General features: G+C 35.6%; 1 protein-coding gene across 5 annotated transcripts in view; it reads right to left on the minus strand.

The window, feature by feature from the left end:
* Positions 1 to 26,972, minus strand: part of TLL1 (tolloid like 1) — a 128,566-nt gene that overhangs the window by 49,553 nt on the left and 52,041 nt on the right. For 4 of the 5 annotated variants that reach the window (XR_007203578.1, XM_048303358.1, XM_048303360.1 and 1 more), the window contains exons 2-8: positions 20,905 to 21,015; positions 16,866 to 16,946; positions 14,710 to 14,862; positions 12,613 to 12,730; positions 5,100 to 5,278; positions 3,151 to 3,256; positions 218 to 342 (exon numbers count right to left, since the gene is read on the minus strand). Coding sequence is in view for 4 of the 5 variants with exons in the window: in XM_048303358.1 (XP_048159315.1) it covers positions 218 to 342; positions 3,151 to 3,256; positions 5,100 to 5,278; positions 12,613 to 12,730; positions 14,710 to 14,862; positions 16,866 to 16,946; positions 20,905 to 21,015 (873 nt within the window). In the remaining variant the exon portion in view is untranslated. Of the gene's footprint in view, positions 1 to 217; positions 343 to 3,137; positions 3,257 to 5,099; positions 5,279 to 12,612; positions 12,731 to 14,709; positions 14,863 to 16,865; positions 16,947 to 20,904; positions 21,016 to 26,972 lie in introns of those variants that run through there. The other variant, XM_048303361.1, reaches the window with a different exon arrangement.

Raw genomic sequence — 26,972 nt, forward strand, 5'->3', positions numbered from 1 at the left:
TTTCATACAGTTTATCTGTATGAAACAACATGATGCTTTGCATTCCAGTGACCTTATCTATAAAATTCTTTTATGATTCAACTCCTGAGCAGCCTATGTCAGTTGCCAACACAGAAACAGACTACTGAGCAGCTGACACAAAAAGTTTATCATTCCTCTTGAACAACAAGTCAAACAGTTGCTAGTATGTGGTTTTTGTTTGTTTGTGGTGCAATACCTGGACATCTATACAGCTTTCTTGCCTGTGCAATATCTCCTTTACTTAGACGGGTACGCTGGCCAATGGGAGGTCGTATACCATTGTCATCACGGGAAGGGAGAATGGTATCCAGAAACATGCCCCTAAAAAAAATAAAAATAAAAATAGACCCCAAAAACCCCTATCAGGTTTCTGTCATTAAACTGCCTGAGTTCCATGAATGTCTACCTGTTTTTTAAATCTGGTTTTTATATTTGACGTAAATAAGAGAGTAAAATACAGAATTTAAATACAGACAACATGCCATAAAATTCCTCACATTGGCAAACTTTATGCAAAGTTACCATAAAATAACCTATCAATTAACATAGCAACTTTTGTATTTCTGTTAGACAAGAGGAAGATCTCTTACTACTATTAAGACTACACAAGTAAAAGACACTGCCATTATGCTATTGCTATATTGAAAAAAAATTATAAAATTGCATAAAAATACATAAATTAATCTCTACCACAAAATTCTTAATCACAAAGTTCCCATTCTAACAAAGTTTTTATGAGAAGTCCTGAAGTCTGACTTACATGTAAGAGCAGGTAAAGTCAGATACATTTGCCAATCATGATTCCGTCAAGTGTTATAAGACATCAAACTTCACTCTAGCTGCTGACGCTTTTGAAACAGATACGCTTACTTGCCAGCCTTTACTTGCTTCACAATAAAATATATCAACTTACCATATGTGATTTTCATGACATTAACCTTAAATGACAAGACATCATAGAGAAGTACACTTGTTCCAAATGTGCAGTTCATTCAAAATTTCCCAGACTTTTAATATGATCTAAAACATTTTTGTATATTCAAATAAATTTTAAAAGATTAAGGTACAAAACTACATTCTATTATCACATTCCACAACTTAAAAGCCCTCAAATCCCATTAAATGGAAGTTAACAGAAGAATATGTTTCTATAGTCTCTTTTTCTTGAATTTTTTTATAGTCTCTTGTATACCTGCAGGGCTTTTATTGAAAAGTAAAACTAGCACTTTCAGATATAATATAGGTCCAAAATGAATGAACAGTAAGGTTTTTTGTTAGGAATACCATTTCTAAACACATATTGGTTTTCAAACTATAATAAATGAACCCTTTTGAGTACTGTAGATACATACTGCTCTCTTTATCCAGTCAGATTTTTTTGAGGCATCACTAGAAATTTTGCAAAGACAGAATCATCTCAGGATGTTACCCTAAACAGTGAAATAAACTACATATGGCATTAATCAGTTTCTAGAACTAAAGCACATTATTCTTTAGAAACTGTTTGCATCTATGAAATATAATTCTATTTTCCACTGAATTTCAGTACAACCTGAAACTAATGCTTTCAATACTTTGAAATGAAAACAATCCTCTCTTAAATGCCTTAGCACTTTAACAAGGGGACATACTGTAAGTTTTAATACAGCATGAACAAAAGCCTTGTGTATGACTAGAACTTTATGATGTTTTGTGATTTCTACTACTTATCTGGGTGAGCAAAGTCTAACAAACAGCAGGCAATATGCCACAGTGTGCATGACTCACGCTTGCAAGATGAATTAGTGCAAATCAATACCTGACCTCAGGGTTTTGCTCGCTGTTTTTAGACAGTATGAAGTAACAACCTCTTGTACCTTGGGGCAGGGCATGCCTACTCATGGCACTATCAGTTTTTGCCAGCTTGGAAAGCGGTGAGATCAGGGCCAACAAATCAAATTACCTTGATGTTGTCCTTGCCCTAGGACTTGGGGGGGTTCTGTCTTGTTCAATTACTCTATTTTCTATAGCTTCTTATAATTTCTTCCTTAAGGTAATGGTATGTGTAACTGGATTAAGCAATGTGACTAATAGCTACCTCATGTGGCACATTCCCATGCTCTTCCAGGGGTGAATTATGCGTATGCTGAGTAATACAGCCTTTGGTTGGATTTTTTTAATAATATAATTTATATTGAGAGAAGCAGCCAAACAAATTTGCAAAGGCTGTTGAGGTTTTAGTGAGCCTCAGTTTATTTCAAAGTGTCAGATTGTCTAGTATTTTTGCCTTAAAATATATGAATTGGAGAAATAAATTTAAAAAAAACAACCCAAGCACATAACTTTTCAAACTAAAATTTTTTGTTGGGTGTTTCTGGAGGCTTCTTTTAATTTTACATTACTCTGGTATTTTTAGAGAATAATTAGCTGAACTGTAACTTGATATGAAATATAATAGGAGACTGGGTGAAACCCTCCTTCTTCTCTTTTTCTCCAGAGCAAGGCTGATCTATGGGACCAGCTCATTGTACACAACCCTGCATCCTTTCAGAGAGAGCCCCAGTGAGTTACTAAGGAGCTGAGAATGGATCAGCATGCAACAGGACAGAGCAAGCAGAACTCTTTATTATAAGGTTTTGATGGCAGTAAAAATCTGTACAAACAAGAGAGAGAAGGCTGCATCCTGTTATAAATGGTTGACTTGCTCTACCTTCATAATCCATAGTTATGAAACTCTATGCATCAAAGGAGATCTCTCTTTCAGAGAACAGATCCTGTTACACATAACATTCCTACATAACATACACATAACATTTCACTCATTTGGTTTTTCTAAATTCATGTTTTTGTGGACACAAAAAGAAAGTGAATATCATATAAAATGAGGTTTCAGATTATCTTATCTGAAAATCTAAAGAACTGAAGCAAGATCAAAGGGCTGTTTTGAAACTGAACAGAAAATAAATGCATTTTAAAATATAATTAAATTACTTCCACTTAAAATAAACAAACTGTGCTTTGACTGCTGTAAGTATACTATATTGCAAGGGACATTTTAAGGGATTTCAAAATACTTCAAAAAGCATAGTTCTTAGCATTCACAGACAGGAATAGAATTAAAAGTCAAAAGGTATAACCTGAGACTCCAACCTTGAGAAGGTGTTCCTGGCATAGTGCATAATGCTGTCAAAGTCATATGGTTCCCCAAGGGAGTTCACCTCTCCAGGCTCCATCTTCAAAAAGTTATATTCCTGACCTAAAAATAATTGATAATTATAGGCTCCTTAATATCTTTTTCTGTAAAGGTAAAAACCAAACAGGAAAAGAAAACCAAAAAAGATCCTAACCTAATTACCCACTGACATTCATAAATCTTTGCCATTTGGGAGAAAGGGTGCAACTTTATTATGCCCTCTTAACTGAGAGGGCAGACATCTGAAACACATATCAAATTATCAAATTTGTATATTTGGATTTAGAAAGACTAGTCTCATTCAACTAACACATGAAGGCCCTACACATCACAATATGCTTCATGTAGAGTCCATACAAATTTCTGGTTTGATTCTAAATTTCAAAAAGAAAGCATTTGACAATAAAGACTCCAGAAGAACCCTCCTCACTCACTAGACTGAATACTAAGTGTCTAACTGGATACTAAATCCAGCACTAAGCTACTGGACACTAGAGACTTTGCTTCAGCAAAGGCTGCTCCCTGAGACTCCCTGTAATGCAGACACTACAAAGTCATATTTTCAAGTTCCAGCTGTTGCAAATTAACAAGAGCAGAACAGCAGAAAAAGAATTATACTTAGTTCATAATTCCACACCATGAGTTCTTTGACCTAATCAGTATAGTAGCAATACAAAGCACCACTTACTCCAGTTCATATTCGCACTGGAGTCTTGCAAAAAAACCCTGCAGTGATATTAACACTTTAACCAACATAAGTTGCATACTATAACAAAACCCAGTGTGTCAGTGTTCATGGCTTCCTGATCCCATTTAGTGATCCTCAAGCTCATGCCACACCACAAGAAGCCGTTCCAGTCAGAAACCAGAGACACAACTGGAAGGGGGAGCAGGCGGCTGAGGATAGCACTCCAGCTGATTTTCTCATCATAGTGAAAGAAAAGAGGAGGAGCTCTTATGGCATCTGCACAAGTCAGTAACACAGAGAGACCAGAAAGAAGGCTCAAACATGCATGCCCTTTCAGGACCTTAGAGACTTAAGGAAGTGTGTATCAGCTGCCAGTCTCCTTCCAAGTCCTAAATGAAATGGCAAAGATTAATCATATCTCAAATACATTTTAAAATATTTTCTAAAGAAACAGACAAATACTCCAAGCTATCATTGGACAATTTCTGATTTCACCCTTTTTGAGCCTAGAATTCCTGTAAGTCGAAAGCAGTGTGTCGCAAAGACCATACATATTTAGGAACATTGCAAATGAAACATGCCTAGTTCCCTCCCATCTTCCCTACCAAATACAAGCAAGGGCACAACAGCTAGAGTGCCAAAGAGTTGACAGTCACAGTTTAAAGTTCTCAAGTTCCTCAGATGCTTTATCTCAGTAGCACCAAGGTCACTGACTAAAGCTGCACGTTCTACAGAGAGTGAGGTGAATAATGTGTAAACTGCGGGACCTGTGCGTGTCTTTGTCACAGATTCAAAGTCCTTCACCTTACCTCTCAGGTCTAAGTCTCTTGGATAGCTAAAAGCTACTGACATATTTCTACTTAGCATTCACTAAAGCCTACAAGAGAAAGGCCCTTCCCTCAAGCACAGAAATATGACTTTTAAAGAGCCTTTAGAGCAGTGGCTTCTTCCAAACTTTTTGAGCATGATTGTTATTTTGCTCCTTCTAGCCTTCTATTTAATGGCTTGCTACACTGCCAGATCTTTGGAAAATATTATATTATAATTTCAGTATTTTATATGTAAATCAGCTTGAGATCAGTCAAGGTACGAAGAATAGCAGGCATAAATATGATTTCAGCTATTCAGCACTCAGTTCCAATAGAGTTGAGCAGATAAAAGAAACACCAAAAACAAACACATGATTTTTTTTCCAAAATACTTATCAGACTATCTCACCAGGTTGGATGTTTTCTCTAATGATGGTGACATGGTCATCACGGTCTGGTCGTGTATGTTCATGCCAAAAACCTATCACATGACCCAGCTCATGGACAACTATGCCAAATTTATCACAGTTCTTGCCGATAGATATAGCCTGAGGACCATTTCCCCTTCGACCCACATAAGAACAGCACCTGTAATTAAAACACAAACACAGGTGAAAATTTGCATAGATATTTCTACAAACCACATAGCAAATTCAGTTAAAAACTTGAGAAAATAGTATATAAAAATTCTGCAATATAATGCACAATGTAATTTTGGCAGTCTCACAAACTAGATCTTCTACAAGAACAGTTTACTATTCAAAATACACAAGAATGGGGCATTTTTTTACATTATTCAAGGTCTTAAAAGATGTTACTTAAAAGATGTCACCGTTGTGACAATCTGTTCAGTCAGTCTATAGCATGACACAGGAGCTTGTTTTCATCTAAAGAATAAAAATAAATGATACTCTGATGAGAGCATGAGCTATCATCTCTTTGTGAGTCATTGATAAAAATATTAAAAACGACAGGTTGCAGGACAAGCTTCTGTGATGTTGCACTTTCAGTCACAGCTTGAGTCCAATCCATTTAGTACAACCCTTCAGGCCCAACCATGCCACCAGTTTTAACCTATTTAGTTTTCAATTCACCCATAATCCTGCAAAATCACCTTGGAGACTCAACATGTTTAAACACATTTGTTTAAATCCTAGAATTTAATTTGCAGTTAAAAACCTTTATGATCTTAATACAACACATGATGGCAGTGCAAGAGATTGATGACAATTAAGTTAGGATAAGCACATATAATTGTGGAAAGACAGAAAGAATCCTTTTGTTTAAAACAGTTTAAACACTTCTGCAGAGTCTTCATGCTTGCCACTGTGTGGAAACTCTACAGAGAAAAATTGCAATGCAGGACTAAAGAACATTAATGATTATTTATGGCTTAAAAAAATCAATAGGTTATTGATACTTAAAGTTGTAGACTGTTTAACACATTTTCCATAGTATTAACGTGCCTATTTTATTGACTTCATATACATTGCATGCTTCAGCTAGAAAAGACATTTTTGGTGGCCTAAAAGTTTCTCTATATATTTAATATAGTTATTTCACAGTGATACTTTAGAGATGAACAGATAAAAGGGAAAAAAAGAAAAGGAAATACTATTTTAAATAGTACCTTCTGTTATGTCTCCTGCTTTGCCTTTATTGACACTACCGATAACAAGGGCAAAATAATAAAACAAGAATTTAACTACAGTCTATCTCTTCCTGTCCTTCTTACTTCTTTTGGACCAAATGAGGGTCTAACTTTTTAAGGCTGTGCATTGTGTCTTGAAAAGGTCAGGCAACCAAACGTCCAGTATAAAACATTAAGTTATTAAGGCAATTTTAAAATAAGAAAATAAATACCTAATTAGCCAATTTACCAAATAAAATTAACACCACCAAGAAATGATTGTTTCTTGAAAACAGAGGTGTTTTGGATCATGTCTGAAAGCTTTTAGTGGTGTTTCATAAATCAGATAGATTTTTAGCTGTTTGACAAAATAATTTGACATTTTACTCTTACAGTAATAAAACAGAAAAGTTGAGCGTTCTCAAATGAGTTGAAAGACTGAGGGTACCTCATCTGAAAGATTTGAAAGATGGTTTTTTTCCAGAATAATTAACTGCAATTGTTTACATAATATTTATTCCTCTAGGTTGTCTAACACTACATCTAAACCCCAACATATTGGGAATTATTTTTTTTAATGCTAACCTGCTCCTAAAAAGTAAGCAGCCAGAGGATGAGAGTTCCCTTACACTGGTTACTTGACAGATTTCAAGTACTGCCTGGAAAATGTAAAGAAATTTATTGACTGTTTCTTTACATGCCAAGGAAAATTAGAATTAACACCAAGTCTTCAAATAACAGCAGCAGTTCACACTTACACAGGGTCATTAGGATTTGCCAGGTTGAATGTCTTGTCAAGCACACCAGATACATCCAATTAAGCTACAACAATTTACCTCAACAAATGCACTGAGACAATAAGGAAAACTAAAATTAAAATATCTATGAAGTAAATTAATTTGCAATATTATGGGTTTGACCCCAGGTGTGTTTGGCAAAAGACCAAGATCTCTGTGCTGTAGGAGTACTTGTCACACCCCTTAAATTGAATCAGCTGGCCGGTTTTAAAGCTCATCTCTTTAATCTTTATTGCACCAGACAGCATTTGGAGACAGTAACTATTTATGAATCTCTAATTCCATTTAATCAGTCTAGCTGATCAATGATGGTTAGCAATGAGAAACAAATGACAAAGAGAAAGTGATATGACTGGAACAATATACCCATTCTTTTAAGCAATATTATTTCACAACTACTGTCAAAAAAATTCTTAATACGAAGGAAGAGAGAATCAGGCAGGGTCAATGTTGCCCTTTTTTTAAAAAGCTGCACTCTTGCAAATGTCGTAATATAAAAATCATCATAGGCCACGACATCAGCTTGCCATGGCACTGACTAAATGAAGATGTGGATGAAAAACTGCAGAATTTCATAAGTATACTAGGACTGTGTATCATCACCTTTATGTTACACAAAGCAAGAAAAAGAGGCTCACAAAATTCTCAAACAAAATCTCACGCAGGAAGCAGAGTGCTTTTCTTGGTGAAAACACCTCTTTCAAGCACAGATATAACTCAATTTGTAGAAAGGAGATATTGGCTATGACCTGGCTTGGCGAATTTGCTTTTTGCCAAGGATCAAGGTGCAATTGTGGTTACTAAATGTTCTGATTCACTGCCCTAAGAGGACTTGTTGTGATGGCAGAAGTGTCTACCTCTTCTTTATCTGCTCAGTGGAGATGCCCACCCCAGTACTACAACCAACATTCCTCAGCTAACATCTGCCTATCCCAGTGTATTTATACAAACCACCCCTCACCGTTTATGTCACTGCACCACGCTCTGGACTATGGCAACCTGTGCCTTGCTCACAGCCCTCCTGCAGGCCACACCACAGCCAGCAATGAAGCTGTGCCAGCTGCCATGGGCAGGAAGAGTGCCAGCTGCCAGGGTTATTCAACTCCTGAGAGCATGAATCAGCCCTCCCCTGTGCATGGATTATTTAGCACAATTCTGGTTTCTCCTCATTTTATAAGAGTGACTGAGCACCTTTTATAACATATTCTTTAGCTGAAGTATTCTACAAAGGTGCATCTCAGACAATGAATTTACCTGTTCCACCAACTTTAAAAACTTACCTGCAATGCCTATTTAATACACTAGCAAGTTAAAAAAAGGTTGAAATATTCATCTGTTCAGTCTACAATGCTTGGGGAATCATATAAAAGAGATTTGATTTTCCTGTATCTCAGACAGATCTGCCAAATACATAGACAAGAGGATACAGTAGCAACTGCAATAAGTCATCTGAATTTTGTCATAAAAATTGTTTAAGTCTTCAAATGGAGAACAAAAATTGCCACAAATTGCCATCAAAGGCATGCTGAGCTACCAGAACAATATGAATAATTTTTCCTTTTGATTTTGTCTTCCTATGTAAAAAGAAGCTTGATTTTGTACTCAGTAATATTTATTAACAGCATGTGACTAGATGCCATCCCAATTTGCTGACCCCTTTTTGGCTTTGCATACAGAGAAGTATACTGACTGAGTCTTCAGGCACTTCCAATTTTATAGGAAGAAACATAAGGATAGAGAAGCAGTAGTGAGCAAAGAGTATTTTGAATCTGTTACCGCTTAGAGTCTTATTTGCCTTAATCAACTAGATGCATAAATACTTGCTGTAATTGACATTAATGCCAGTGTACACTGCTTGGTAGTAGAATCACAAACAAGTAAGTAAATTAAGTATCTTAATACTATATTTTTACTCTCACATCTGCAGCTCATGGATACAAATGACTATCACTAGTTAGAAAATTTCAAAGTACTGAGTTAGTGATTCAGCTATATTATGAAACCATATTTTAATAATTAACTGTTGTCAAACTCAGGTTAAAAAAACTAGACATAATGACAAATAGTTTAAGACTTCAGCAGACTAAATTATTCTGATGGGAAGGAGGGCTCCAGCTGTAAAGCTTTTGAAATTTTTCCAAACAACTGTCCATAAGCAAATTAGAGAAGTTTGATAGCAAGGGGGATATAAAGTTGGTTGGAATATTACATGACATTAAGATAGAGAAGATGCTTTTTAAACTTGCAGTCAGAGATAACACTGCTAAATGCCATGAAGACAAGCCTGGAGTTCATAGCAACTTTAAGAGGTTATACAAAAGATGTGGAAAGGGAAATATGGAATTACTTGATGTCTTAAGATGTAAAGACTGGAGCCAATGATGATGTGCCTGTGCTGTGGAAAGAGCTCTGGCTCTTATTTGGAATCACATCCCAACCAGCCATGTGCTGAACAAGACAGCTGTTGAGAAAACAGGAAGGCACTGTGCCTAGGTACCTAAGCGGAAGGAGAGGCTACAAGATACATGCATTAGCTCTCCCACTGGCTCATCTGGACAAACATACCGTAGTTTTGGGGCTATCCATTTCAAGAAAGATATGGACTAGCTGAAAACAATCTCAAAGAGCAGTGTGATCAAAGGCCTAGAAAATACTATTTACCAGGAAAGATTAAATGAGTTAGGTGTTTTCTAGCCCAAAAGAATATAGAATTCAGGAGAGACATAATAACAGTCTCAAATTATGTAGTAGATTCCTTCAAAAAGTAAAAGGAATTTCTTTTCTATGGCCATAGTGAAAAGGAAAAAAGTTAATGTCCTGTAATTACAGTAAGAAATATCTGGTTTAGCTATGACTACAAATGCTGCCCCAACTTCCTACATTTCTTATATTAAGGATGCTGAAGCAATACAGTTCCTACAAGGCTGTGAAATATTCCTTTTTGCGGGTTTTTAGAACCAAGTTAGATAAGCATATATCAGCAATGATATAGGAATAGCTGTTTCTGTCTTAAGAATACATTAGACATCTTTCTGAGATCCCTTGCAGTCCTATGGGTCTGTGATAATCAAAACTTCTCTCTTATTCATTGCTAATATGTAACCTCTCAACTTTAAGAAAGTCATGTATCTCTGATAACCAGCTGCTATATTTCAAATATGCTTTTTTAATCACTGCCCTTCTGGGATGATCTTCCCATGAACTGTTTCAAGATATAATGCATTACACTCCAAAATATTCTTATTGTTTACAAAGGCTCAGTAACACTTCACTTACTAGTGTGCTAATGCTGTCATATGAGACTTTCGTAGATACTGCCACCTGAATTTCCACATATATGACTCTCCACTTTGTTTCATTTAATGTGTTATGTTTTGACTGTGTGCTCTTTGGGGCAGGGTTTATCATTTCGTTTTTAATTTCAACAGTGCTAAGTACAATAAAGTCTCCGTCATCTGTGAATGTTAGCTGCCATGGTAGTACAAACAATACTGACACAATGTACTAACAAACCAACACAGCAGGGTGCCATGGGAAAGAGCCGAAGATTAATTTCAATGCGACGGGCCGTGTAGCAGAAAGTGTTTGCAGTTGGTTTGGTGTCACTTTAGTCTGGGCTCTTTCCGTGGAAAATCCTGCGTCAGCACTGGATGCTGGTGGGTAGTGCACAGTTCCTTCTCACCTCTGGGTGAGAATATATGAATATATGTCCTTATTTATCTGAATTATCTGAAACAATTTGAGGACCCCTAGAAAAATCATTCACCTGCCTCTTCTGTTTGGCTTGGCTTTTTTTCCATCAATGATGGACTTTTCATAGCTACATTCTTCTTTTTTTTTATTTTAAACTTGTTACAGCCTTTGTAAATTATTTGTATTTTGCAAAGTATCCTTCAATAAAACAACATTAATGATAAAGAATAATATAGACTTTGGAGGTAGATACTTAGTGTATTACAACCTTCTGGTTAAAGCTGATTATAACCCAGCCTTCCCCCAAAGTGATTCGATCTCATGAAGCCTAAGGAAGAGTTCTTTGGCTGGAGAGATTTTCTGTTATTTGGCTTTGGGTATTTTGAAGTTGTAGAATTTATATTTGGCAGGTATCCCCATAAATCTCTTTCTAAACTGCCTGAAAACACTTATATCTTTCACTCTTCTGTTTAAATTGCTTTCTTCCTCTGTGAGTGCAAGGGAACCATCACGATTATTCTCTGCTTCCCATTTTTCTTCCAGCTGTGTGTCAGTATCCCTGAATCCTATTTTACAGGTGAATCCTATCTTACAGGTTGCATTAACTAAAATAATATCCATGCTGGCTCAGAACAAAAGTCCATTTCATTTGGCACTGTTTCTAACAGGGCTCTACAGCAGACCTAGAGTGGCACAAGAACATGGCAGGATACCAAGAATAAGCTCCCCTGTTGCAAGGATCTGCAGCTCAGAGACTTTCAGGGGCAAAGGCTATGCCTTTCAAAAGCAGCATAGGAGTAGGTTTTATTACGTTGTCCTATACTTTAAGAAGGATATCATGGGTACTTTAAACAGATAATTCTACATGTAATTTTAGAGGCTATAAATGAAATACATTCAGGAGCATTCCTACAATGCAAGGAGGTCCCAAAACTTCTTTTCACTACCTTATCCTACTACGATTCAGAAGTAGACAAGCAAAGGGCTCAAGGATCAGGAAGGCAGTAAGACAAAGCTGTTCACTGCAGAGCCTACAACTCAAACAGGAGATGACCGTCAGAAGTACTGAATTTCCAACGGCAGTGTGCCCTCTTCTTGGGAAATGAACATGGTGCACTCAGGAAGTTCACTGAGCACTATATAAAATTAAGAATTCTGAGAGGAATAAATAGCAAACATAGCTGACTGAGGCATTTGTGAGCAGTAATATCTGAAGATGGAACGTGGTGATTAATGGAAGGCTGCACTCATGAGTAATAAAACCTGTTCTGTTCACTTTTATGTATCAGTGACCTAGAAGAAGGAATTTGCAAAACGGTCATGAATTTGGTGGTTAAATAAGTCTGGGCAAGGATACTCCAGCAATACGAGAGCTAAAATTACAACAAACAACAATTTAGCTGGAAAAGGGATATGGGATAGATGGCCATACATAATTCATCAGTAAATATGTGACATGGAGAAAGCTAAGAATAAACAAATGATAAACCTGAAATACCTTCAGAACAACACATATGAATATTGGAAGCACGACAGAAAGCCAAAAATAAAAGTCTCCTATCTATGTGTATATATAGCAAGATAAATTATCTAATAATAGACAAAAGAGGTGCTACTTCACAAAGTTACCACACACACAGTTTCAATGAACTTAAAGCCAGGCAGAACAGGCTCATCATTTAAAAGCAGTAATTATTTGTTCATTTTCCTGTGAAGTAGATATTCCCTTCCAAGCGCAAAGCTGACGAACATGGCCAAAGGCTGAAAGCAGGAGTGTGTGTCCCCCACAGGTGCACACTTACCCACAGGGTCTGTACGTAAACACAATGTAGCTTTCCTCGTCGCTGCGCTCGATGAACGTGACGCACGTGTGCTTCTCCCAGTGCCGCATGGCCTGCTTGAACATGGCTCGCTGCGTGCCTGTAACGACAATTGTAGGAGATTAAACCAGAGCTTTTCCTGAACTGCAGCTTCCTTCTTACGATCAATACTAGGAATATAGGCTTGGAAGCACTCGGTGAATCATGGAGCCCCGTGTGTCCCAGCAGTCCCATGTATGGCAAGATTCCAACTAAAGGGATACTCAGGCCATAACTTATGTGCCTGCAAGGGGGCTAACAGTGCCTGACACACCCCAGTAAATATAAAACCTGCAATAAACATCACGACTATGTTACACCAGAGGAAGACAGCAGAAGAAATACAGCGTTGCTTATGTGCCTGCATCAGCATAACATTTGCTAAGCAATTTCCCAAATGAAACTGTCAAGTGAACCACATTGTGGAAGAAAAAAAAAAAAAAAACCAGAAAGAAAAAGAACAAACAAAATTGAGTAACCCTAGATCATAGCTATCTATCTAGTAGAAAGAAAAAAAAGTTTAAAAAAAAATCCTACAGCCTTCAAGTCTGGAGACCAGTTTCATCTGAGCCATGTAAATAGGCATACCAGTAAAAATATTTGATTAAAATAAGGCTGTTGGGAACAGGGACCAGTCTCCCCTTCTTTGCATCAAAATCTCTCAGAAAACAAATGATCCATCAAAAATGGGAAATTCAGAATTCGGTAAAACGCTAAGCACACCTAGATATTTGCTTTAAAAATGAGAAATACATCCAGAAAAGGTTAGAACTATCCCCTAGATGGAGAAGCAGCCAGGCCAACTCTCAGCACAGAACACAAAGCTAGCTAGTATACAGTCCTTCAGAGAGTAGAGCAATGTAAATTCATTGCATGACGAAAGACAAGGCTTACTGACATAGAGGCAGCATGTGAGAATATAGCTGTATTGCTTCTGAGCTGAAAATCCACAAAGAAGAGTATTATTTGGCAAGAATTTGCTAGCAGAAATACACTCCCCTTGAAGGTTACATAGGATAATTAAACAAAAAATCTAACCTTTTTAAAACTTAAAGACAACAAAACCTGAAAGCTCGTAAAAAAAAAAAAGTTCAAATCACATCCGATTCTAAAAAATAAAGGTTATTCCATCCCAACTTGCCCTTTTCTTATATCTTTAAGCAGTGTTTTCTAAGCTTTAGAATTTGTCTTTCATTATGAAGAAGGCAAAATCTTTAATATGGTGCTTTTCATTTAGTTTACTACGATTATTTCAGAAGACAGTAATCCTAAAGCAAAGGTCACATTTGGTACAGTACTATGTAAATACCCAAGCTGAAAGCTTGACTGTAGCTGTCAGTTTGAAAGAAATTACTCTGGTTTCTCCATATACACACAATGTATGAGCATTTGCATGTTTCCTTTGGTTCCCTGTATTCTCATGCACAATAAATGTTATTTCATATATTTTCCCTTATATCTTTGCTTTCCCTGCTCCATTTTTGTTTTAAATTGTCTCTTACAGCCACATTGATATTGATCAATTTAGTTTTCTGCCAAGAATTCTACATATAGGGTAACCAGTCTTTCTTCTTGTTGTATGCAATGTCTGTGTGTGCCCATCTGAAAACCGAACTGAGGAATGACAAAACACATTGAAGTCAGTTTGTTGAGTGAAATCAGTTTAGAAGAATACATGTCAGACCAGCTAAATTGGAGATATTCTTGTGCTAAATATACAGCATTAAAAAAAAAAAAAAATTCCTTGGCATTCCATTACTTAGGCTCATGGAAACAAATGTGAAACAAGAAATATTAGGTAAAGAAATAGAACTTTCCCTCTCTAAAACGTTGTTACCCGTTTTTTATTATGTAGCTTGCCTTTGAAAACAATTAAGTATGACTAATATTTTCAAAACAGATGTACTTCAGGCCTGTTCCAACAGAAACCCTTCTACTGACTTCCATTGCATGACTTCACTTTTAAAAATTTAAAACAACAAAAAAAAGGCAATTAAAAAACATTATCTTTCCTCTTTTCACCCAAAGCACAAAGCTTACCAGTGAAATTTCCACCTATTACATATGGAATGACACCACCTGGCCATATTCTTTCTGTTCGTGATGTAGCAGCTCTGGGAAATCGGTTTTTCTCACTTTTCCCTGAGAATTTTACAGCAGTTCTTCCTTTAGATGTATTATTTTGCTCAAAACCTGCAATGATAATTAAAACACTGAATGAGATCACAAACACATGAAAAAAGAGAGCAATTATTTTCCAGCAGATCAAACTCAGATTATTTCTTTATGCCCTTTCAAAGTAGGACATCGCTGTTATGCGACGGTCTATCATTACTTAGTTTTCTGAGAAGGAAATGAAGCCTGAATCTTCGTTTTTTTAATATATCTAGAGCAACAATCTTGCACATATGTTTATCAACTGGGATGTGCATTGCATGAGTGCACCTAGATTTTTTTCAATAAATGAGGATTTTTCCAGCAAAGAGTGACAGACTTTAGACAGACTCAAAGTTATCAAGACATTCACTATCCCTTTCATTTGTATGGTATGATCTGGAAAAAGCAAGTACATGGCCATCTTTAAAGCACTGGACAGTAAGAAATCATACGTATTTCATAAACTAACATTTAGAACCCCATGGGTAGGTATTACTCATGGCTGGAATTTCTTTACAAGAGAAAAAAATGTCTACCATTTTCAGGGACACTACCACCATTCATTCCACTACAGGAAAATCTTTCCAAATCAGCTGAAACCTACTGTGAGAACAGAAAAGGATAAGGATAGTTAGACAAGGACTTGTACACCAGGACAGGTGCTTCTTCTGAACAATTTGTAAGTTAGTTCACAGATCCAGGCAGCTGATCAAAATGGATCATTCAAATAGTGGTTAAAAAATCTTACTCAGTGCAGTTGAAGTCTTATTCCTCTTGGAAGACTACGTTTTCCCTCTGTGAGAATCCCCTATGCTACCAGCTGCACTTAAGTGTGAATGACTGTGTCAGAATCAGCGAGGATTCCAGGGCAAAGCCATGGTAAGGAATGTTGGCATAGCCCCAAGGCAGAGAGAACAGCAATAGGAAGAAATGGAAGAAGCTACAGCACAAGGCAGGGAGAAAGCTCTGCTACACGTCAAGAAAAGCCTGCCTTTGTGACAACCAACATGTAACTTAAATTATATTAGGAATTACACAGAAAATTTCAGGGTTTAAAAAAAAACCCAAACAGGCAAAGCAAATAACTTATCCTTGTAATTAAATGAGTGTGTAAATGTGAATTACACAATAAATTGCACACAAAGTGTCTACAATACAGGCCGAAACAGAAAAACTATTTCTATACTTAGTATGTGGTCATTACTGAACCACATTACATGTTTATCTAGACGTTTTACCATTCCAAATTCTTTTTATTGGTGCTCTTTAGAGGTCTAAGCAAGAAATTTATTCCAAATTGCACACAAAAGAAGATAAGCATTTATGCAACACTAAAATTTTAACTCTCCTTTAAAGAATTAAGATGATGCATCAAAGCACATCTGCAAAGGCAGTTACCATGCTCTGATTAACACAACGTGGTGCAATTACAGTGGTATTTCACAGATATTCCTTTTTTGGGGTTGAGGTTTCACACTACATTAAACTGACGACTTCTTGTATCAAATATAGAGAGTAAACTCAGACAGAATTAGGGAGGATTCCACTCCTATAGCCTGCTCAATTCAATTACATTCATACTGACAAGAGTGTGATCAGTATAAAAATATGCTTGTTCAGCATAACACACCACAAATGCTTCAAACACAGTAGGAATCATCAGCATGCCCCACCTGGATCCAGAAAAATGTAAGAAACAAACCAAATTAGCAGCTTTGCAGAATGGCCTACTTGCAATGAAATAACATTGCATTGATATTAGTTAAGCTGATAACAGCCATCAAATAAAGTTAAGCAGTTGTACACATGACATTTTAAACCATGTATTTTAGCTTTCAGATTTCATGCTGGAAGAAGAACTCTAAGAAAATGGAACAAAGAGCTAATCTCTTCATTACTATACGTGCACACTTTATTTTATAATTTGTTTATGCCAGTAGTAATACAGAAAGGCTCTAAAGTGTTAAAGTACTATCATCATTAATGTTCATGATACACTATCACATCAGGCAACTTGCTAATTTAAACAGTGAAAATACCAGAGCCAAATCTTCTTATCCTCTCTATAAGCTGATAGAGGGCACCACATTTTTTTGACATTCCATGCTCTCCAAAGCCACCTTTAAAAAGAAAAGAAAAAAAAAGAAAGGAATTTTCAAAAGTTAAAACCATGGAATTTTATATGATAGCAACTGTATTAGCCTAGAGAGGCTTCCTAAATGAAGATTCGTATTCTTCGATAATTTATGTAAAAACATTTCAAGTATTCTTGACAATGCAATAAAATGACATTATTAGCTGAAAATTTTTCTAGTATGCATTCCATGAATGTAAGCCAACATGTCTTTGTTATTCAGGCAAGTCATGACAATTACATCATCTAATTATTATTTGGAGCTTTTTTCTTCTTGGTGACCTTGACATCCTCAGAGCCCTATTGATTGACAGCTAAAAGGCTTACTCTCAAAGAAATGTTCTGAATGTATGTGATAACTTTCTCATTTCAAGGGAGGGGAAAGAGAAAAAGCAAACAGCCAGTTTCATCAGAAAACAAACACACACACCCAACAAAACTGATTCAAATTTAACATGGCTGATTTTGCCATGAAATATTTGTTTTTCTTTGCTAGCATGTAAATAGATGTCAATGCACTTTTAAGGCTTTGAAACATCACATGCTGGTGTATATTGCAGTAAGACCTGGCAGGTATATATACATATATGTCTGTCTGATTACAGCAGACAATGACAATCTAAGCTAGGAAGTAGCTTATTTTAATACTTACCATGCCATTTACAGAAATAAAACACATTTCTGTGTTTACTGCATACAGTCTGTTACATACTTCACACAAACCTTTGTGGCTACAAGTGGCTTTTCAAACACCACTAAATCAGAAGCAAAAACACTGACTACGTTACATGAGTCAATTAAATCACTCAGAATTGTTCAGAAAGTTTTGGGATTTTACAGGTTTCCAGTAGGCTGTATTTTACAATTCACTACTTGTTATAGGACGAAGGAGTTTCTAAACTACTGTTACAACTGAAAAAGTAAAAAGACAGAAAGAAATGGACCATTGATAGCTCCAACCACCACTTCCCAGCTTTCCATAAAAACTTTTAATATATATGTAGAAAGTATATTTATTAAACAGTACCTTAAATTCATATTACAGATGAGAAAATTCCATATAAGGCAAGTGAGTGTGTGGCTGCTCAGTGAATAACAATGTGCCTAATTATTTGGGATTACACTGTCACATAGTTGCTGGCTCCCTTGAGAAAAATTTTCCAAATTTTTAAAAACATTTTAGATAGATGAGGTAATAGTTCAACACATTCCTTTCCAACAAATTACATGGTAACTATAACGTAAACTGCAGCAGATATAACATTGATCATCATTAATGTAATTGTCTCTCATGCTAACATTCATTTTATAAAATAAGGCTTATAGCTAAGCATTCCAAATAAATATTTTAAAAATCGTTAAAAGCATCAACTGTCACACATACAAAAACCCCCAAAGAATCCATCAGTTACTTAAAGAAAGTATTATACTATATTTCTAGGGGGAAAAACCCCCAAAACACTCATTTCTGTTTTATTGTGGCCTGCGTATTTCATTTAGTGAGATACCAAAGAAAAAGTATGTCACTTAGCTAAGCTGTCTTATATGGCTAACATGCAGCCTTGCCAAACCATATAGACTAAAAAAGTTTTAGTTCTTATTTGCTGCATCATCTCATAATTCAGGCAGGAGAAGAAGGATACTTTTGGCAGTTTGGATTTATAACAATATACACATAAAACTGTTATCAGCTTTACTGTTGTTTCTGTTTACAGTGATTATGCATTTTGCTTGGATGAAATGAAAAATAAAATGACAGAGCCGTACTCCAAGAAGCTCACAGATTATCTGACCCTGCAAATCCAGGCAGACAACCCTCTTGAAAAGGAGCAGTCACATAATGTGAATCAGAGCCTGTGAGCCTCAAGATTTTAATTAGAGTTACAATAACAACTGTGACTCCACCACTTCATCCAGATGGTTTACAACGAAGTATTTAATCCTTCCACCTGACGTCACCTTTAGTCTCTGAAAACCAACATCAGAAAGTGCTCAGAAATCAAGCTTACAATTAATTGCCATTGTACCTGTAGCTAAGATAAAATTTTGTTTTCTAGATTACAGAAATCTAGCATTCTTTTTATTCCTTTTACAGTTGCTACCTAATATTAACTAGCTAGCTGGCAATTTGCTGTTTGGGAATTAGGGGGAGATGAGCACACTAGGCCGTTCAGTTTGCAAAAACCAGCTAAACTCATCGTTTAAGCATCAAGAATGTTGGAAATTTAGAAAAAAATTTACATATGTGAAGCGTAAAATTGACTTTTCTAATGTTCTTTTTGGAAAGATCAAGCATGTTGAGGGTTCTCTGAGAGCAATTATGAAGTCATTAACCTAAGGGATTTTGTTCTCCAAAGTTCAGTCCCACTGATCATCACAATTGCATTGACTCCTGTTGTGCAGTAAAAGCAGAAAAAAATGATCCAAATGAATTAGCAATACTTAACAGGGTGATTCAATATCCTGAATAGGATACCACCCACAAGAAAAGATAATGTGCATATTGCAAAACATGTAAGAAAGGAAAAACTAAGTAATAGAACATTAAATATAATTTTAAAACTGCTTAGAAATGTACATCTTTTCTGTGGTAATTAAAAAAAATAATAACTTTGCAGTTAGAAAGAAAAGAAGAAAAGCAAGAAGAAACAGGAGTCAGCAAGCCAAAGAAATCACTTGACTGCATCCACTTTAAGGGGAAATGACCAGTGTTGTTCCTACATTTCTTCAACAAAACTAGTGCCTGAAATATCTTCGCAGGCAATTAAAACCATTTGTTTGGAGGGGAGCAGAGCAGGGAGACCACTGACTCTATTAACATTTTAAAATGCAATCTAGATCTAGAAATGTTCAAAAGTTTTCCCGTTTTGGAAAAACAAGTGGATGTAAAAGGAGATAAAATTAATTTTCAAATTGTCATAAAAACACTCTAATCACAGCATCTACCTAGAAAAAATAAAAATATTTTTAAATATATCAATATTGAAAGATTAAATTCAATTGCTTCCTTGGTCTGAAAATTTTTTCCACCTATCAGGAAAAAGTTATGGTAGCTCAGTTCAGGAACACATAAAACATACTTAACAGAAAACAAATTTCAATAATAAATGTTTACATTTTCTAATAGCATTTTTTCCAGACTTTTCCTCAGTAAGTTGGCTTTTTTTTGTATCATAACCTTAAAGTTTACAAATTCTCAGTTATCAACTTACAAATCATAGCCTGAAAGCATAAATATTTTTAGACATTAGACAGACATCCATTTAGGAATGGATTATATTTTCTCTCTTGCAAACAGACATATTTACACATAAATAAAATCTCTTTATCTAGCTGTCTGAATACCCAGCTGCCTCTGTTAATCAGATTGCAGCTTCTGGTGCTAATGCATTGTATGTTAACAATAGCATAGAAACGTGTATTAAAATGTCAAATAAATCGTTGTTTTTTAGACAAGGCAGATCTAGCAAGGATGACACATTCTAGTGTTTCTTCTAGGTCTGAGTACAGAACTGGATGAAACAGTAACAAGAGCAAAAGGAGGGGTTGTAACGCCAGCCTTCCAATTTTGCCTCCAGGATACCACATATGTTCTCTATAGTGTGTTTGGGCTCTGCTATCAGGAACTTTCAGTGATGAAATCAAAGCTTTGTACAATTTCCTTTCCCACATGACCACCTGCGGAGTAGACTCTACGCTTCCTACCAGTTTCTGCTCCTCAGTTCAACAAGATATTTTTAAACAGAAATGACGGAATAAAATTCAATTTTTTGCTTCTCTTTTCCCTAAAATGAATTTATAGTCTTTGTTTAATAACTTTTCTAAGTGTAAACTAATGGTATCCGAGACATTACACTGCCTTTCCACATTTAAAACACAGATTGCCTTCTACACAGAATTAACTAAGAGGAAAAATAAATTAAAACAAGGCTGAAATAACATACCTGTGTTATGGCCAAGTCTTTCGTTGGAGTGCTGCGTAAGGTCAATTGTCCTGTCAATTTGAAAGATTTTTAAGTCTTCATCATCTAAGGCAATATCTCCCCAAAAGACAGCTTTAAATAAAAAAGAGCTCAATTTAATTAAAGAATTATTTGGACAATAAAGCCAATCTGAAGAATATAATGCCATGTTTACAACCTTTGGGAAAATATATGACAAACATATTTACATCATGTGTATTTCCTTACTGATCTATATTTTTATATGAAGAACAAAAGAAAACTACCTAGTAAAAGACAAATAACTTTTTCCAAAATCTTAGTCTATCTGGTTTCTTCGCACATTACCTAAATGCAGTAATATAAATGTAGTGTCATTGTATTATTAATTTTTAACATGTAGTTTTCTCTATGGAAATACAACAAAGCATAAGAGACACTGAGATGAGAATATTTGAACTATGAAGTCAAATATAGATATTTCTGAGAAAACACAACCTTTACATTTCCTAATATTTTTTTGAAAACAGTAATTATTTGAAGGAGTTTTTATTACGTTTCAGTTGCTTTCTACATTACATTAAGTTTCGCTCAGATAATTATCTGTTTTCTGTTAAACTGAGCTAAAAACCCTTTATTTATTATTTTCCTCTCTGTTTATTTGTATGCTTTCCTTTTATAGTTAATCTCACTATAAAGATGCTTTCAAATTCTTTGCTTTTCAAAGCTCCAATCTCTTTTCAACCTTCCTTTTGCCTTTTTGGTGGATTTCTCCTTCTCTCTTTTCTTTTTCTTTTGCTCTATTTTCTTTCAGTTTTTTTCTTTTTCACTTTTGCATAGGTAACTCATCTTCCCTAAGCTGTCTCTACAACTCAGTGGACCATGACACAGTCCCACTTCCAAGAATTCAGGATCTATAACCTAAAACTTTCATCTCTGCCTATTTTTGCTGAGATTTCATCCTGCCATCTCCCTGCCAATTCAAACTTAACATTAGAGCTGAATTTAACAGCCATATCCTCAATTGCTGTGAATGAAGTAAACAGAGCATGTACCAATTAACAGGAGCTGAAAGAAGTTGTTTATCTTCTTTATCCAAATTCTTCCTTTTCCTGTTCCCTCTGTCAATAGCTCTATTTTTTGTTCCCTCAGAGTCACAAAACTCCTGGATTCAATCTTGGTGTCATCTTCAATTCCTTTCCTTCTTTCCCCCACTCAGGGAGACATCATTAACTGCTTGGCTGTTACACAGCTCTACAGCAAACTGCTTTCTTCACTTCCACCCAACTAAACTCTAGTCCAAAGTCCAGCTGTTACCAAATCAGTCTCTCATGTCTTCCTCCATTCAAACTGATCCTAAACATTATTGCTAATTGTATTCTTTTTCTCTGCCTGTTTTTTATATCACATTTAAAAGACCACTTATCAGATGAGATTCTCATAGTAGTTTTATGTTGCTGCAAAAGTTACCCATTTCTCAGAATGTAATGCTCACATTCATTGGTGTTGAATCAAATTCGTATAAAAAAGATTTCTTACTTAAGCAAAAAGGTATTTTTAAATAACTCCAAGATATATTGCTTCCTCCAACTTACATTATTTTTCTTGAACACAAGGCAACTAGGAGAAATTATGCTCAATATGCTTTTATCTGCCTTGTAAAATACCTTTAAAAAAAACCCCCGGATCATCTACACAGTGTTAATAATGAAATTAAAAAGGAGTATTTTCAATTCAAAACATAACCAACATTTTACATCTCCCCCAAATATTAATATTTCCATGTATATAATTTTTTTTACACAAGATAATGTTTCTTAGAAATCACAAGTATTTGAGATTGTTACTGAAGCTGTTCAGTGAGCTCTAGCACATTCTGGAACACTATCCTTCAAAGGGCCACTGCCTCACACTCACACAAGACACACTGGGGACATCATTGCTCCAGCTATCCTGTTCTCACCAGGGATGGTTTTACCATCACATCAAGACACAAAGCCAGTGACAGCTCTAGATATTTGGGGCTTTTTTCCCCTAAGCTTCTAGGAAAAAAAAAACAAACCTCAAATTATCAGGGTTTTGAGCAGTAAAGGAAGAAAGTCAGTAGACTCCAATCTGGTTGATTATTTACTTTTATAAACACCTTCTAGAGATTTCTCTTGAATGCCATTCATAATGGGGACGTCTACATGGAAAGATTGCAAACTTGAACAAACAGAATAGAAAGTTGTAAAGGAAGGAACTATTAACATTTCTGTCTATAAAGTGTGCCCCAGCAGAGGCCACAGAGATTGCCCACACCAAACTCTAGGAAGTGCTAAAGCTTAATATCAAGGCCATTTATCTTTCCTGGTGATATTGAGAGTTAACAAAAGGAAGATTCCAAATTAACAATGGATGATGCAAAAGATATCCCACTGACAGAAATGCATGAACAGAAATCACTTTGGTTTCTGTGTATAATACTGATGTATAAACAGGAAAACTCAAGGCAAATCAAACTTCATACTAACAATAAAGTAGAAAAAAATTGAAAAATGTCTACGCTACTCTTGGTGATGCATCTTTATCACTTTTATCACTTCACCGTGGTAACATTCACTTAAAGATGAAAATACAAATAGAAATACTAATTCCTGTGGATTTGTCTGACATAAAAGTATCGAATTTGTGTGTACATATGTAAAATACACCTTAGTGTTCAGGCAGTGTGTAGTAACTTTGTCTGTTGCGTTAGAAAGGAAAAGAAAGCTATTTTTGTTAAACACCTGGACCATTAGCTAGTTTTTGATTAGCAACAAAGGACAAGGTTGAGTTTACCAATAGGATTACCACAGTAATACAATAATAAGTGCTTGTGCAAACTGTCACATAACTGTAAACAAGTAAACTATGTGACCAATAGCAGCCACATTCTCTGACATACTAAAGAAATACGAGTAAACACTAACGTCAGAAATATGTAAGATTATTTTATTAAAATATAATGGAAAGTTTGGAACTTTCTTCAGGCCACTGGTTCATTTTACTCAAGGCAATTCTGTTTTGCAGAAGACAACAAAACATGCTAGAACACAGAAACATTGATAAAAGTTGACTTTAGCAACAGTCTAAATAATGTCACTTCATTTCTACTGAACTACTCCTCTGATCTTCTGAATTAATTTAACTTTACCTAGCAAAAGATATAGGAGTTAACTGGATGGTCTTTAATTTCAATGTAGTCCAAACAATCAGCAACTGAGACAAAAAGGGAGCTGATAACTGTTTTTTAAAATTCCACCTTTTTTCCAATGAAAGGTCTGCAGTGAAGATAAATTCTGCCCTTCAAAGCCTAAAGTACAACCCCAACAGAATTATCCAAAAAAAGTAAAAAAATTATCTCCCGTAACTATTAAAAGTATCCTTTAATTTTTTGGAATGCCAGTTTAAGTGTCCAGCTACTTTGTAATAGGAGAAGACCATAGTTTTATCTCCTGCCTTAAAATTTTTATGGCCTGCAACCATCTGAAGAAGTCACTCCATATACTTCATCATGTCACAAACCAATCTTAATGTTACAGAAGGCAAGCAGAGGATTGTTTGGGTATGCAAGGCATGATGTTAAAGGCTTTGCTAAGAGCATGTTAGGATTAAGAGCTTTAGTAGCTCCCTCTAAGGAACTTCTGACAGAATTGACCAGTTCAGCTGTTCACTCATTTTTCACACATATTTAAATCATAAGTTTCACCTGGAAAATTAACAAGAATCTGACAATCAATTGACTAGGCAAGAAAATGAAACCGAAACAAATGGATAGGAAAACTTTTAAAGGGAGCTAAACAGAACTGTAATATACCTCTACTTATTTCAGGTTGTGTCATATTATCTCTTATCCTACCTGTATAATCAGTGATCACAAAAACTTGATATTACAGATAGCTTTTTAATTTAATTTGAAAATGCAAGATTGACAATAAACTTAAGAAATATCTGTTGAAAATCTGAGACAGCATTAATTGAAAAGTATTTCAAAAAGCTTTTATTATGTAAAGGTATTTCAGAAAAATGAAAATGGATCTTTTTGTCCAATACTTGATATAAAGACAATACCCTGTCATACCAGACTTCATGCTGGTTAGTATTTGTTTTATATTTTTATATGTCTTATATGGCTGCAACATGATGCACTTATACAAATTCAACAGAGAAAATACATGCATCAATTTCAGAAAGGCGGACAAAAACTGGTTACGAGTAAAGGCACGCTTTTCTGTAACAGTGAAGAAGGAGTTTTGTGGAGCTGTTAAAACAGAGAAGACGTTTAATCAGCAGATGCAGTTCTGCTTTCACACAACTCAAAAGCTCTCAGTTAAACAGCACCCTCAAAAAGGTCTTATTTTATTCAAAAAGACAAAACATTGCCATGTAAAGCAGCTAAATTTGCTACCTGTTAACAATCACCTCACAAGCATGAAAACAAACAGGAAAACCAGTAGGCTGTGAAAGATATTTTCCATCCAGAGAATCACACCTTAGTATTGGCACACAAACCATATTAATAGAAAGGAAAAATAAGATTATCTATAAAGTACAGGTCAAGCACAGGAACTACAGCTACACTCCACTACTTGTAACAGGATCTATTATTTCATGATAAATAATTACTATGCATCTACAAACTTCTCTGTGCTAATCTACTCTCTCCCAAAAAGACCATCACCACAAAAAATACCCAATATTCTAAAGGAATAAAATATGCTACTAAGGACAGAAAAGAAACATAAATAAATTTATAAAATAATTTTCAAAAAATAGATTTAAACTATTTTTGTTTATAGATGTACACACATGGTATGAGTCAATGAGCATACACAGTGAGAATAAAAACATCTTTCAAAACTTTCAATATGGCTGGGAGAAAGAAATTATTTGCTAAATACCATAGGGCTGCAATATGTAGTAGGATGGCTCATTCTAGGATTTGAAACATCAATTAGCATGTAAGTCTGCAAAATACAGAAAGGAGTATATTCTTATAATTGCAATAACAAAATTATCTACTTCAAGCTTCATTCACAATTTCTCCTACTATTACTGCTTTCTAAAACTCAAATCATAAGCAGCCATTTTTTAATAAAATATATTTCTGATAGTACTCATACCAGTATTAGTAACAACATACAAAATGCAAGTAAGTCAAGACTGCTATAGTGTTTGTCCCTACAGCACAGCAGCATAGCCAAAGCAAACCAACTTGACCTTGGGTAGGTTGGGAGCACTCAGCTACCCAGCAGACACCAACACCACCCAGAAACGATTCCCAGGACCTGATTTGCTCTGGCAACTCCACAGGCTAGAAACATGTTCAGCTGAGACCTTCTCAAACTGAGATGTAAACTGTGATCTTGTCCTGTGAGCAGACACAGAATTTTGACGGGGGATTACTCCTATACTGAGGAGATACCAATGAAAGGATTAAGGCAATTCTAGAAGGCATTGCAAAAGCAAAGCCTCAAATTTTGGTATGCTACTGGGAGTGCAAAGCACAGAAAGTTTGTGCTTTATCCCCTTTGCAGAAGCTGCCAAGAATGGACAACAAAAAATATTAGTTAACTGCAAGGCACAGCAAGGAAATCTGAAGAGCTCCTTTAACATCCTTAAAGGTGGGATACCCAACATGAAGCAAAGTAATTAATGCAGTAAGTAGTGCCACAAAGTGTGCTGGACAGCTTCAGGGCAGATCTCCATCCAAACCCACATGTACAGCAGTTCTAATTAGCAGACTCTTCTATAGCTGAGTCATTGAGTATTTCCCTGTAACAACACAGCTATGTGCTCTATATTCTATCTTGGTGAGTCACTTTATCCCATACGATTCATTCACAAATTACATAACTGCTTTTAACTCTGAACAGAAAATGGAAAGACTAGAGCTAAGACAATTCTACCTCATTACAAGGAAACCAACATATGCTACTATAACTAACTTTATTCTGTATTACCATTGTTTTCAAATTATTTCAGTCTTTCCAATATTTTCAGTTACAATACACTTTTCTTAGAAATTATCAAAATGAGAACAAGGCAGG

Source organism: Corvus hawaiiensis, chromosome 5 (assembly GCF_020740725.1).
Source record: "Corvus hawaiiensis isolate bCorHaw1 chromosome 5, bCorHaw1.pri.cur, whole genome shotgun sequence".
NCBI lineage: Eukaryota > Metazoa > Chordata > Aves > Passeriformes > Corvidae > Corvus > Corvus hawaiiensis.